We start from the raw sequence: 15,282 nt of genomic DNA on the forward strand, positions 1-15,282 counted from the left end.
CTTACTGCTCTGTGTACCTTGCAGCTTGTCTCCAATACATGTCTAGGGTAGATGACAGCTACACTTTGTGCATTCCCTCTAGACACCACAAACACTGAAAGGGTGAGTGTAACAGAGAATTCATGTACGTTCATCTACATTCTGATAGCTCTTCCTAGGCCGGAAGAGGGAGACGGAGCTGATACATCTTAATAGGCAGCGTCTGTGTCCTACATAAAGGGCTGATGCCCCCCACAGATAGCCTGTCAGACAGGGCTGGGTATGAAAGGGGATCGGTGCACTTAAAGGGTTGGCTTTGAAGTCACCCCCACTTCAAAGGCACATTTGGGTATAAGTAATGGAGCTCAGACCCTACCAAGGAAGTACACTACTGGACTGTGATGTGCTACTCTTCTTGACTGACTGTTCTGAAAGAACGACTTCTCTGCTTTGCTGAGCTTCTCTGCCGATTCTGATCTTTACCCTGCTGAGAACAAGGTCTGAACCCATCTCACTTGAACCCAGAGGGATTCCAAGGGCTTGCTGGTTTGCCTCCTGTTTCTGAAGACTCAGGGCCATCAAAGACGTCCTACAAACTCTGCTGCTGCTGGACTCTGCCATCTGTGAGTCGTGTCTTGCCTGAGGTCCTGGGCCTGGCACTCAAAAGTAGATTTTGCAGCAGTTTCTGCATCAAAATCTACACAGTGACGAGTAGGCGCCACTCAATACCAATGCATTGCCCCTATGACGCCGACTGATCGGCGACATCGCCTGGACAGACTGCGCTGCTTGACGATGACGAACAGCATGGCTTGATGGCAATGTACTGCTTGCATCACAAATTAGTTCCGTCCTGGAAGCCTTCATCGACTGCGCGGATCAGCACTGATGCTTCGCCTACATCCATGGGATCAACGACAAAGCAGCGTCTCCTCAAATCCTTGCATCGATTCTTCAAAATCGACGCTTGCTCCATTCAAGGTACTTTGTTAGCCAGGCTTCCTGCCATCACGGTCAGCCTGAACATTTAGATTTACCCCCGTCTCGCATGACCTCAAGTAACCGTTTAGTGCTATTGACTGTTTTTGGTTTATTATTTGAAGGTCTAGATTTTCTCATACAAATATTCTCTATATTTCTAAACCTGTGTGGAGTCTTTTGTGGTGTTTTTATTGTGTTACTGTGTGTGCTGAGAGGAATTGCTGTTCTTTAAATACCACTCTCTCACCTCTTTGCATTCCTGTACCCAGGCGAGCAGAGGTGGGGTAGGTCTCCGGTGCTCTCCGCACAGGACCACATGAGTACAGTTTTCACTTTAAACTTTCAGCAGGTCATGTTTCCCTGTATCGCCGGACGACAATTATTCTCTTTAATGCTGATATTCCTTTACTGTGTTTTAAGAGTCTCTTAGTAGCTGTGCACTACCTATTTCTTTTGACCTAAGGGGCTTACAGATTGATGCAAACGAATTAGATCTCTACTCTCATCTATGGAGATTTCACTACCCTTTATTTGTCCTTGTTATTTGTTGTACGTTTCAAAATCAATGTTGCTTGTTGTTTTTTTTACACTTGTGTCTACTTGCCTGACCTATTGTATGTATGTACACCCTCCACTTTGCGCCAACTTTGAAGCACCCATTTTATAGCATGAGTATGTCTACCATGATGAGACATGAGCAATCAGTGTCTATATGAGGGTTGTACGGCATTACAACGCAGGCTTTTACCCCGCATGCATTACAACTCAGTTTTTACAATGCAAGTCGTTACAATGACTTGCGTTGGGGGGCGCTGGATAGTGGAATAGTTTACATTTCTATTCCAACTCCAGCCCACGTTGATAGTAGGGAAGGTGTTGGGATAGAAAATTAAACTATTCCCTATCCTACAGCGCCCTCCAGCGCAAGTCGTTGTAACTTGCGTTGTAATAGCAGCATTGTAATAGCAGTGCGGGGTAATGCCCGCGTTGTTATGGATGTTTCCCCTATATGAGAAGCACCATATCCATATATTATAAAAAATGTTTTTATAATGTATTTCTATGTTTTATCTAAGATGGACAATCATACTATAATGTATTATATAGGGGAGTACCTGGCACTACATGTCACATCCTAGGTGTGGAGTAGGGATCTATTTAGGTCCTGAATAAAGATCAAGGATCTGGTGGTGCAGCAAGCATATCAGGGCATACCCCTAACTACTTAGGGCATACATAGCAACATCACAAAATAAAATAATGGACTGAGTGTTGGATTCAAGATTGTCTGGCTGATGAGGAGTGATACCCTGAACCTGGTCCTAGGATGCATATTTCCTGTCCAGGGAGGAACTGGCCTGGCAGTTTGAGCTAGACTGTTCACATGGGGAGCAGGATCAAGGCTGATTTGGAAATGGCTGAGTCCAAACTGGAATGACGTGGCGAGCAAAATAACGATGGATTAAACCAAGATATGTGACTGGGGATGAGTGTTTGAAAAGCTTCAACACTCCGTCCATCATTTTATTGTGTGATATTTTAATACTGCATCATGGTATTAATCAAGTGTAATGGCATAAACAGGTGCGATTAATAACCAGGTAGAGTTGAGAAGCTGAGAATCATGTAGAGTAAGTAGCAGGTGGAAACAAGAGTAGGTGTTGGGTATCTGAGTCATTAACAATTCTACTTTGAAGGCCAATAACTTTACCTGCTAACACCACCTCACCCCTTGCGCATGATTCCTGGGACATTTTACAAACTATACACATGCTACCCCAATATCATAGGTGTGGTATTCACAGTCTGCAACACAATTGACAAATCACAACAGCACCAACAGTACAGAAGTGAAAAGACGTTCTACGCTGGTGTTTTCACAAGTCAAGAAGTGAGCTGGCCAGTTCCTCCACAGAGTAAATGTATGTTTTACCTATTGTATATGCATTACAGAATTAGCAAGCTATTACCAAATCATTGATACACTTACCCTCCTGCAAATCTCTTCCAGTTTCAATGGATTTCTGCAATTTGGTCTGTAGTGCAGAGATTGGCAAACATTTGGTTGATAAATCCTCTTCTGGAATTTGCAGTTTGTAGATCTCTCCTGCAAAGCACACACGTGTTAATGCAATGGCTGTGCTGTTTGAAACAGGGAAAAGGGCAGTTTTCAATGGATGTTTACCTGATTTGCAGCACATTTCCTTTATGGCCCTTTCTTCCTCTATTTCCTCAGGAGTCTTTGTCCTTGGAATATCATCACCTATGCAAAATATTTTACAATCAAAACATGTATCTCAACCTTTTATGTCTAGTAAACATCTATGGGCCATTGCAGTCAAATAAGTACAGAAATTGTAAATTAAAACTGTCTAAACCAGATTGTCTCGAAGAATTGAATAAACAATTTTTTTTGGATTCCCAAGATCGCAACCTTTTCTCTCTTTAAACATCTTATTTCAGTTACTCTGTGTGATGTATGTCACATCTGTACTCGCAGAAAACGCAGATTCATAGAAATATACAGTTTTTTCTTTACTATGCTTGTGGGTGACATACCTTGTCACCTTGGCTACTCAGCTGTCATTATTCGCCTCTGGAAATTATTTTAGCACATATATTGCTTTAGTAATCAGATGTTATGTAAAATGTTGTCCAAAGTAGTCAACACCTTATAAAGGAACATGTATTGCTAATGTTAGCCCTGAGACTCTCCTTTGATTATTTTGCCTGTAGTCACATGGGTAGACTCCCACTAAATATCTCCTGCCTCATGTGCATGGATGATTCTCTGCTCTGTATTTGATGGGGTCATATAGAGACGGGTGAATGGGGCATTCATCGAAAAATCTGTGAATGTCCCTTCCGCTCATCCATCACTTCCCTCAACTCTTTTAGAGACCGAATCTTAAGTGAGGGAGGTTAGCTGGCTCATTCATCGAGATCCCTTTTCTGGTGGGCCAACCACCACATAATTGCCAGTTGAACCAACACTGTAGTTTCCAGTTCCCGACTGCCACGCAACGCATGGAGATGTTAAGCAGGAAAAAGTGTACAATGCCCCGATCGATTTAGGAGACATCTCTCTCAGAATATCAGGGAAAATGTTTTTTAGTTTGAAAAGGCAAACCTCTGCCTTCGGGTTTCCTCTTTGCAAAGCAAAAACAAGTTGACTAGTCTGCCATGCCATCAAAACATAAGGACTGGCCGACATTTACACGTTCAGTGAAAAATCCCCATGGACACAGTGGGGCTTTCTAACTTCCCCTTGCCTACCACTAAATGAGTCTCTGAGTTTCAACTTATAGGAATTATGATTGAAAACATTCACGAGGGGAAACCAAAAGGAACCATTCCTGTAACCCACATCCGGCTTCTCTCCTTCTAACCTATGTGTGTGCAGATTTGGGGCATTATTTATAAGTGAGCAGGAATTGTACATCCCCATAATTGGCAGATGCCCCATCTGCCCATCCCTCTTTTCCTCAGCACCTCTGTTAGGAAGAACATTGTACAGGGCTTCCACCGAAAAAAATAAGTCAGAGGGGTCACACTACGTACATCATGGTTAATGCAGACAACAACTACGTGCATTATGGTTGTGGCAGAGCAACAGCAAACATCAAGAGTGCCCACTACGTGCTATAAGTCAGAGGGGCCACACTACGTACATCATGGTGGTTGCAGACAACAACTACGTGCATTATGGTTGTGGCAGAGCAACAGCAAACATCAAGAGTGCCCACTACGTGCTATAAGTCAGAGGGGCCACACTACGTACATCATGGTTAATGCAGACAACAACTACGTGCATTATGGTTGTGGCAGAGCAACAGCAAACATCAAGAGTGCCCACTACGTGCTATAAGTCAGAGGGGCCACACTACGTACATCATGGTGGTTGCAGACAACAACTACGTGCATTATGGTTGTGGCAGAGCAACAGCAAACATCAAGAGTGCCCACTACGTGCTATAAGTCAGAGGGGCCACACTACGTACATCATGGTTAATGCAGACAACAACTACGTGCATTATGGTTGTGGCAGAGCAACAGCAAACATCAAGAGTGCCCACTACGTGCTGGGAGAATAAAAAAGATGGAAGAAGCACACGGAACACTCATCTACTTTTCATGACTCCTGGATACTGGGTGTTATTTGTTCTCTCAAACAAACACTACATGTGACTAGGGGATGGGCAGGGCTTAGAAGACCTAGATCATCAAGCATCATCTGTGCTCTCTTGTGATCTCCTGGTGGTGATCTTTCCATTATGGTGCTTGCCCTCACCTGAACACGAAGAGGACAACAAGACAGGCCCTGATTCTGTGCCTCGAAGAAAGCTCATCCAGCTATTCTCCAAATCTTAGCTACAAGGTTGCAGCTGAATTATGAGAATGAGCAGCCATTCAGCAGGGCACAATGTTTCAGCAGCTCTGCATTATACTCCCTCTATACAGCCAATTAATTCTGAGGCGCAGGAGCCTCAGAATTGATGGTAAAAAAATCCCTATGTAGCTTCCTCAATTTTCTGTATTAGATTCAACGTTTTCTACCATGGTTGGCCGCATCAGTGGCCAGTCAAGAATGGCAGTGATTAATCTGTTGGAACGGAAGTTGGAGTCCATTTCGAAGACTTGCACTGTATATCAAGATCGCCCTGGCAGTACCTTCAACCATGCTGAAAAGAAAGTGCTCATCAGACTCCTGTGAGTGGAATGGTTATGGGGGCTGAAGAATGCATTGCTCAAGATGCCATTACAAATGAAACATCCAGCACCACAATTGTAGTCTTTGCCCAGGAGGTGTCAGCTGCTAACTTTTCATAGGGAATGCATATGCCATAGAGTTTGAGACCCCGACTCAAATGCATGCTGGATCTTGACACCGTGGTCCCTAGGTCATTCCAATCACCTGACATTTATTTTTTCTTTTGGGATCCTTGTGCTGCAGACCCTCTGGAGGTGCCCACTGCCTATGATATTACAGAAAGCTCAGTTCATGGTGCACTTCTCTTTTTTACCTATAATACCCCACATGGCTGCATCGCTTCATCCTCTGAGCTAAGCTGTCACTTCCATGCCGATGACTCATAGGTTTTTATCTCATTCTCCACTTTGCATAAGTGTCTTCACTAGACCATGTCAAACTCACTCACATTGTTGGATGCCAGTATATTGTTTTCATTTAAACAACTCGAAATCTGAAGTACTTGTTTACCCATGCACCACCACAGATGCTCCGATTTACAATGCGGCACATCATGGCGCAAGGATAAATAGATGCGTGTCACATCTGCCGGCGTAAGCTTGGCGCAGTGCTGGAGTTGCGTCACGGGCGCGACGCAACTCCAGCACTATTCCAACCCTGCCTATGTCCAACATGGTGCGTCAAGCCTTACGCCTGCTTCAAGCAGGTGCAAGGTTTTGACGCAGCGGCTCCCGAAAAATGACTGAGTGAAATCTTGTAGATTTCACTCAGGCACTTTTCCGAGGCGTTCCTGCGAAGGAACCCCCCCCATGCGCCAGAACGCCCACATGAAACCTGACGCAGGTTTCATGTGGTGCAGGGCTTTACAACATGACTCATCTCCCTAGATTCATCACGTTGTAAATAGGGCGCAATGTGGCGCATGGTTTACGCCAATGCTGTGTCACAGAAGTGACGCAATGGCCATGCAAATGAGACGCAAGGGGCTTGTAAATCTGCCCCTAAGTTTTGAAAGGTAAGTGGCAAGGAAGATAATTAGTCTTGCTCTGAGAGTAACAAGGAGATCTCTTTGAAAGGTCGACACAAACGCTAAATTAGAGTCTGCAGATGAGGATAGTATCTTATATAGCGTCAACTGCCCCAGACCGGTCCAGAATAACAAATATAGCCTTTCCCATCCTGTCTGCTTGGGTTTTCTGGAGACTCCATATGGCAATCAGAGTTGATTCCATTCTGTAACAAGAAGAGAAACCCTTTTCATGCCTAAGCAAGGAGTTTCTATAGTACATTGCATAAGTGGACGGTATGAAGCAACCGGAAGACAATTATTAATCTCATGGCAATAGGTCTGTTGTTGGCAGGAACAGGTGTTTTATTTACGGTATTTAGGTCATTGATAAGAATATCTTAGCCAAAGGAGGTATTTAGTATTGTTCAGGCTGGCACTGTGGCTATTTGTATAGAATGAAAGTTCTTTGAAGGATGCCAGCAGGCCAATGACTCTGTTGAGGTACCTCTGTCTAGAGGTCACCAGCTCTTTGCATCCTAGAAAGCTTAGAGTAGTGAACATACACAGAAACGCACCACACAGTGAATGAGGCATATAATTAAGACTCACTGGGGCTTATTATCAAGAACGTCAATAAAATTATTGCCCCTTTCGCGGCACAAAACTGCTGCTAAACTAGCGATAATGGGCTTGATAATGTGCCCTTGTGTCAACAATACAATGAGCTTTATTCGGTTAAAAAAGTTTTTAAAACCATCAAAGCGTAATTCGACACATGGGTCATAATAATATTCGCTATATACATTAAAATACAATTAATACCAACATATATGTTTCATAATTATTAAGAGAAGATCATTTAAGTAACTTGTCCCCTACAAACACAATACTTGACATTCAATAAACAATTAAAAAGATTGTCACCCACTGAATTTACATTTTTAAAAACTACATGACAATAAAAATTCATGTCAATAAATACTCCTCAATCATGAAGTCGCCACATGTGCAAAAATAGTGGGCTCATATCATAATAACTGCATCCTATTTCTTCGTCTAATTGCCCCTGTGATATAACTAGCCACTCCAAAACATACCATCGGGGATCTCAGACATTGCAGACATATCAGAGCTGGCCTGACCTGTTAAAAATGACAGCCCTTTAACAACGGCAATACGAATTTCTTTCATATAGTAACATAGAAATCGCAAAAGAAAATCATATGTAAGGTGTTCTGGTCTGAAAAATTATCACAGGGGCATGGACCAAGGGCCCCCTCCTTCGAAAAACCCTTTGGGAAAGAAAGTAGCCATGGAAGCATATTGTACTTAAATCTTATCACTACAAACAAATGAAATGGTTTGTTTATATATGTTAAGTACAGCTGAATTCCTCTCGCCGAATTTAGGATTGCAAAACTTCCAACTGAGGGTTTAATCAGCTCATCTTGTTCGCTTGTTGACATAGACCTGTTTAAGAACTGGAGTTTGATGGCTTTAATAGCCACCATATTCAACGCCCTTGGATTTATGAACAGGTCAGGGCTGCCTAAAATGGCCATTTGAGTTTTAACATATCTGAGCCAAGGGATATCCAAGGCTCTGTCTAGGGACATACAATCTTGAATTATATCTTGATTCAAATTAGGAGGTTTCTGGGCCCAAATTCTTAACCAGCCTAATAAAGGTGCCACAGCGATCTGATCTTGAATGTAGCAGACTCCTAAGTCCTCATGAACATTAAAATTAGCAGCACCAGCTGGGAGCGACAATATTTTCCGTAAAAAAATATTTTCTGCTACTTGTATTTCTCTAGCGTCAGTGTAGCCCCATACCTCGCTCCCATATAGAGCCATGGGGACACACTTCGCTTTGTAGATTTTCATAAGGGCTGGAAGAGGCTTAGAACCTATTCGCTTAGCGGACCCAAGAACAGCCCCGTGGACCTTGCTAGACCATTCTTTTTTATGAACCTTGCTAGACCATTCTTTTTTATGGTTCGCTGCGCCACCCATGTCCTTTTGTGATCAAATACTATCCCTAGATATGGAAATGTCAGGACTTTGGTCAGCTCCAGGCCTTTGCAAAAAAATCTTGCCTTTTTTGCCTTCTTTCCGCCTATCGTGTGCCCTTGTGAATTCCCATAGCAGCCCAGGTTAACACCAGAACCTGGGCTGCTATGGGAATTCACAAGGACATATTATCAAGCCCATTATTGCCATTTTAGCGGCAGTTTTCTGCTGCTAAGGCGGCGATAATTTTATCGACGTTCTTGATAATATGCCCCCCTGTTTCCTGCTCTGTATTCATTTAGTAAAAACATAAAGTGAATTACTATGGATTTTGGTTAGCACCAAGGCTTATACACAGGTGTCCTGATCCACATCTGCTCAGACTGACAGCATAGAGAGTGGAAAATATCAGGGAACACCCTCACAAAACGCCTGGCACTCAAGTCTTCCAAATCCCATCCAACAACATCCCCATATCTTTGCTGAGATTGTGGGTTTGTAAATGATGGTTAATAAATAAAGTGTATTCAATTATCAGTCTGGCTTCAGGCCACACAACAGCAACAAGACAGGTACCACTCAAATTATGGATGATGCTCTTCATCAGCAGAGATGGTTGATCATGCATTGTTGTTCTATTTAAAATTGTGTAATCTTTTCATACCATTCACTGTGACGTCATCATAAACATCTCACCAGAGTTCATTAGGCTCACCAGCACAACAGTTTTGAGGTCTTCCCCCTGCCTGCTCATACTGTATCAACTCATCCAGATAGACATCTTCAGACCAAAGTGGCTGCCAGTGACAAGGATTCACCACCTCATGGTGTTAAATCTATTGGGAGAGCCTCTTCAACGCCTTCTTGCACCCCATGGAATCACAATGCGAAAAGAGGCAAAAACACCGAAATGCACTTGTAATCTCTGCCATCAAGGAGACGACCTTGCAAACACTCCCTCACTATCTCTAAGCAATTATGTCAATATTGCTTACTTCGAGCTGAGTTCGACCAAAACCTTGTTCGTCCTCATCCCCAACAGCACCAGGCAAGCCCCAGTCCAGCAGGAAACTAGGCAAATTCACACCACAGCTCTTCTCAAATTAGGCGCTATATCAGTAACAACACATTTGTGCATGTATACAACCTTAGAGATTTTTTCCAAAAATGTGGTTTATACTACTTGTTTTGAAACTGCATTCATGGTTCTGTTGAGAATATCGAGCTGTGAGCTGTAAAATGAGAAGTGAGATCAATTGGTGATAGCAGACAATGTAACTGAAGTGAAGGCATATTTACAGCTTTCCTCATCCTCCTCATGTTCCCCATCGTCATCCTCATCCAGGTCAATTGTTATGATGAGTGGTGGATGAATTGGTCTTGAAATGCTGTCTGCATTTTTCAGAAGAACCTCAGTGATATTAAGGTGTACAGTTCCTTTCTGGGTTTCTGATTCCGACACATTGGCTAAAAGAAAGGATAGTCAACAATGAATTAGCGTGAAGGTGATGTCCACGAGCCTGTACACATGAAACATTTATATTAAACAATACCTTTTAATATTTAGGACCTAGTTTGAGTGGGAAATTTGTTTTGAAAAACTAATAAAAATTACTCCAGCTAGCGAAGAGTTTTCTCACTGCACTTGAGGGACATTGAGAGATTTTCCTGCCCAGGGCAGGGAAATTCTACTGATGGTTGGACCACTAATACAAAGAATGGAGGGACAATCACTATGGCCCTATAGCTTTGTTGCATAGGGGCTATAAGGTCAAAAGGGGCTGTCAGGTCAAAAATGTCCGACTCTGAAGAGAACAATGCTGCACTGAGTGGCATATTTACAAGGGGATGTTGAAGCACGGAGCTGTGCCAAATTTGGCAGCGCCACGCTCCAACATTTCCAAAATAAAAGGATGCACCATATTTACAAGAATACCGTGCACCCCTGTGTTTTCCCTGGCGCTAAACTTAGCTGTCAAGTGCCAACGCAGGCACCCTTGCACCATAGTGCAAGAGTGCCTGCGTTGTAGAGAATGATTGTTTAAGTGCAAGAAGGTGTCCTTTCCTGCACATAAACAATCAATAATGGACGTAGCAAATTGTAATTTTTAATGATTGTTTATATGCAGGAAGGGACACCTTTCTGCAAAAAAGAATCATTAATGGCATTTCTTTCTCCTCGTCTCGCCATTCTAGGGCCTGCTATTGCATGGTGTTAGCATTTGCGTTAGTTTTTGGCGCTTCTTCAGATTGACACATCCTTGTAAATCTGTGACAGTGTCAAAAAGCAATGGGTGCTGGGGTGGAATGGCGAAAGCAACACCCATTGCACGCTCCTTTTACGCAAAGTGATGTATGTAAAGGGGCTGTGTTAACAAGGCGGCGTTAAGGGACAAAAAGTGGTTTGACGCAGCTTTGTAAATAGGGAGAATGGCATAGCACCACCAGAACGTCCCTAAAACTGGAGTTGTGGTGGTGCTATCCTGTCTGATTTGGCATCTTTTGGCGTGTTTCTGCTGTCTTTTTGCTTTTTGGCCTCCTGGTTTTGACTCTGGTTTTGCTGTTTTAGTTTCTCTATGCCCTTTCTCACTGCTGGTCAGTGTTAAAGTGCAAGTGCTCCTACTATAAATTGTGTTTCTGGATTGGTGGTGTTTTACCTTTAAGTCCCTAGTACAGCACACCTTATGTGCCCAGGGACTGTAAATCAAATGATACTAGTGGGCTTGCAGCAGTTGTTGTGCCACCCACACAAGTAGCCCTTCCAAGTATTCTCAGACCTGCTATATCGACCTGGCAAGTGCACCCACTTGCCAAGCCCCACACCTTCCCTTTTCTTGCAAGTAAGGCATCCCCCAGGTAGGCCCAAGGTACCCCCGTGGGCAGGATGCAGTGTAGATGAAAGGTAGGACATGTACTGGTGAGTGTGACATGTTCTGATAGTGAAATGCAGAGTATTTCTTTTTTTCGCTATTGAAAGGCTATCTGCCCCATAGGATAGAATGGGAGATACTTTCTAACATCTTCCAAGTATAACTTTCCATTGGGACAAGATAAAGAAATGGAGTTTGGGCTCTCTGAACTCAGAATTTGATAACACTGCTTTTAGTAAATATGGTTTTGAAATTGTGTGTTTGAAAATGCCGCTTTTAGAAAGTAAACATACACAAGTTGTGCCCCCAATGGACCAGATTCAGTAGGTACTTTATTCGCTTAAAATTATTAACCATAAAAGCGTACAAAATACACAATTAATTTACATTAAAATAACAATAAAATTTAAGGGAAAAATACATCAGATTTCCTTACAATCAAACAATACAAAGTTGGTAGGAGTGATATCCTTGTTCTATCAGAGTAACATATCTGGGACAAGGGGTAGGTTCTAGTAATTATAGGGGGGTAACTGCTGGTAACTAGTTGGTACAGGACCCCTCCTGCCCCCCCGGTGGTATCCCTCTACGCTCCACCTAGTGCTTGGCGAATATGCAGTTTTTGGTTAAAAATCGCACAATTCAAGTGTTGATATAGGCCCATCTCCTATTTGTGGCTCCCAGCTTTGTAGATAAGGGACGACCATGTTGTCCCGGAAGTTGACAATGACCAGGTCTCCCGCTATGTTCTTAGGACGGGAGCCTATCCACCCCACCCTTCTGACATTTAGGATTGTCCGGTTAATGTTGGATGGAAGAGGTCTATTTTTTGTCAGCCAAAACTGGACTTTGTTTTTGAGGTCCTGGTGACCTTCAATCTTCCCGGTAGCGAGCGCAGGCACTCCCGAGAGGACACATACGTAGAGTGCTGCCTCTGGTTGTAAATTTATGGATCTATTACTCACGGCTAGCCCCTCAGAACATTTGCCTACTTTCGACCGACCCGCTCTGGGAACAGAACTATGGGCCATTCTCAGTTCATTGGCTACCTCCTTGTTTTTAATAACTGATAGTACAGGATCAGATGGGTTATTCTGGGCAATTTTGCTGTGTAGTCGTGTCAAACATTTTTGAGGCAGCAATTCTCTGAGATTGCTTGTTTGACTTAGTTGGCTTGTTATTGTTGTCTCTTGTTGAGAGCTTTTCCCCAATTCTCTCTAACCTTTCGATAAGAGGGGATAATAGGGTTTTTACCAATTCTTCAAAGTGGGCCAACAAAATAGATGGTAGAAGGGATATAGGGGTTTCCAGTATTTGATCTGCTTTGGGTGTCTCGGGGGTGGTGGTGGCAGTAACCAAAGAGGGGTTTAAGGTTGTTTTTCGGTATTTCGATGGTTTCCCCTTATATTTCATACCTTTACGTTTTATGCTCTGGGTGAGCACCTGAGGATGTGCTAACCCCTGAATGGTAATTGTATCTGTTGTTACGACTGGGATTTCCAGTGGACTTTTATTAAGTTGATGCGAATTCCTAAGCGGAGGGCTTCCAGTACCCGTAGGGCATCTTGTGGAACTGGATTGTTCAATTCCCTGCTCAATGGGGATATACCTGGTTTTGCAAATGGCGTTTATTTCCCTCTGTAATAAAGAGTTTGGCAAGTCAATTAAGATTGGAGGGGATCGTTTGCTACCTATGGTGTCTTTAGGGAGGCTATGTTCTAATGACTCAAAAGCCGATGTTACCCTAGTTAAATATAGGTCCAGTGTCCCCTTAAGTGACCCTCCTTGAGAGGCAGATTGTTTGGCTGACCCTTTAGAGGTCATGATGCGACAAGCTAATGACCCAACTGCACACATCTTGTGTGAGACCAATGGATATTTAGGAAGACTAAGGAAGACTAAAGGGCTACGGAAAAAATAAACAGGAACATTCATTGGTAGGCTCTGGATGGTTGGTCTCTAATTAAGCATACCTTAGTTCATGTCTTTAGTCCAAAGAGACCAACCAAGAGGAGTGCCCCGACCCGACCTCCTCTGGCCACAGAGGGCCCGCCCTTTGCCCGGGCTTAGCCCGGCGCACGCCCGCGCGCGTCCCGCGCTGCCTGAGGCACCGTGCGCTGATGTAGCCTGGCGTCGCCGGTAATTGACGCTATCAGCGTGCACCCTAGGTGGTTCTGGGGGCTGTAGTACCTGTGGATGTCCGTGACGCTTTCAAGCCGTTTCCCTCAGGGCGCGCTAGTGTAATGTTCCCCCTGCCACGGGGAGCACAGGTGCAGGGACAATGAGTTGGACCGTTCCCCTCACGGTCGGTAAGCAGCCTCTCCTGGTTGATTGCGCGTCCCAACTCAAAACTCGAGGGCCAGTGTAAAATCCAAAGGAAGAAGCACCACAATCCTGAAAAATCCTCTGCAATGCTAGGAGCTGAACCCCCTTAATCAGCAGCTCCATTAGCGAGAGTCTATGCCCCCTAAGTCCGGGCTCAGGGCGTGAAGCATGAAGCCGGGAAGTTGCAATGTCCGCGGGACCCAGGGTGCCGAATGCCGAGCTTCGTAAGCAAACAGGCAAACTGTGGCCTCCCAGCAGCTTACAGGGGTCACAAACACCCCTCGACCTTACACATCGACTGTGGACGTCAGCCGCATCGCCCCCGCTGAAGTCCGTGAAGGCAAAAATGGCTGCGAAGCAAGAACAGGAGCAGATCTCAGCCGCGGCGTTTCAGTCAGCGTTTCGCCATTCCAGGGGGCGGGGTCGCAGACCGGAACAATGGACCATTGGAAGCATCCCCTGGCGCACCACTCATTAATCTTCTGGTTCACCAGAATTCCATCATTCAAAGATACTGTAATATGATTTCAAGTATGTTTGTTTATTTCATCAGTTCATATCAATTCATAAGCTTTTCCATATTTCATTTCATATAAATCAGCATTATATTGATTTCTTAGTCCAATGCATTTCGGGCTGTAGTGCCCTTCATCGGGGACCAAAGGTTCCAAGACGCGACGGCGTCTCTCACAAGATCCTCGACCAAAATCTTACTGAGCCTTTTAGAAAGTAGGCATTTTCTTGCTTAGCCATCCTGGTTGCCTCTGCTGGGTTGTGGATTGACTGTCTGGCTTTGAAGTGAAAGGGGCAGGGGATGTGCATTCACTGTGGACAGCCACTGGGGGGTTGAGAAGGGTCCTGCCTTTGCTGGATGAGTCAGAGCTAGGCAGAATAGACCTGGGCTGCATTTAGAGTAGTGGGAGGAGTGCCTTACACAATGCTGTCTCCAACTTCTGCCAGGATGCTGGGCCAGTGAGGACAGAACTGGTTTGTACTAAGCACAGAGACTCTCTGCCGTAAGATAACAAAGGAAAATATGGACCCAGACCCCAGACCCTGGACTTTGAACTGTTTTGGATTCAGAAACCTGCCAAGAAGAAGAGCTGGAGAAGCTGTGAGGAGGAACTACCACTTTGCTATGTGCTTTGCTGTGTTGGCCTGCAGTGCCTGATTCTGTCTTTGGCAGAGAAGAACTGGACTGAACTTTCTGCAACTTCTTTGTTTGAGTTTCTCCAATGGCTTGAGGTAGAGCTTTTTGCATGTTCAAGAAGTCTCAGGAACAGCAAAGACTTCAAGTTCATCTGCGACCAACACTGGGAAGTGTGTGTTTTTTTATGCAACAGAAGAAAAAGCAACCTGATGCCATCATGCTGGCTCCATGTCCTGAAGGCACAG

At 44.2% G+C, this 15,282-nt stretch overlaps 1 protein-coding gene across 1 annotated transcript in view; it reads right to left on the bottom strand.

The window, feature by feature from the left end:
- The window catches only part of ZC3H11D (zinc finger CCCH-type containing 11D), a 194,178-nt gene that overhangs the window by 163,215 nt on the left and 15,681 nt on the right, over window positions 1–15,282 (bottom strand). The window contains exons 4-7 of the mRNA XM_086931116.1: window positions 9,992–10,159; window positions 8,437–8,439; window positions 3,146–3,223; window positions 2,951–3,067 (exon numbers count right to left, since the gene is read on the bottom strand). Of these exons, the coding sequence (XP_086787242.1) occupies window positions 2,951–3,067; window positions 3,146–3,223; window positions 8,437–8,439; window positions 9,992–10,159 (366 nt within the window). The remainder of the gene's footprint in view (window positions 1–2,950; window positions 3,068–3,145; window positions 3,224–8,436; window positions 8,440–9,991; window positions 10,160–15,282) is intronic.

The sequence above is a fragment of the Lissotriton vulgaris genome, chromosome 1_1 (assembly GCF_964263255.1).
Source record: "Lissotriton vulgaris chromosome 1_1, aLisVul1.2, whole genome shotgun sequence".
In the NCBI taxonomy this organism is placed as follows: domain Eukaryota; kingdom Metazoa; phylum Chordata; class Amphibia; order Caudata; family Salamandridae; genus Lissotriton; species Lissotriton vulgaris.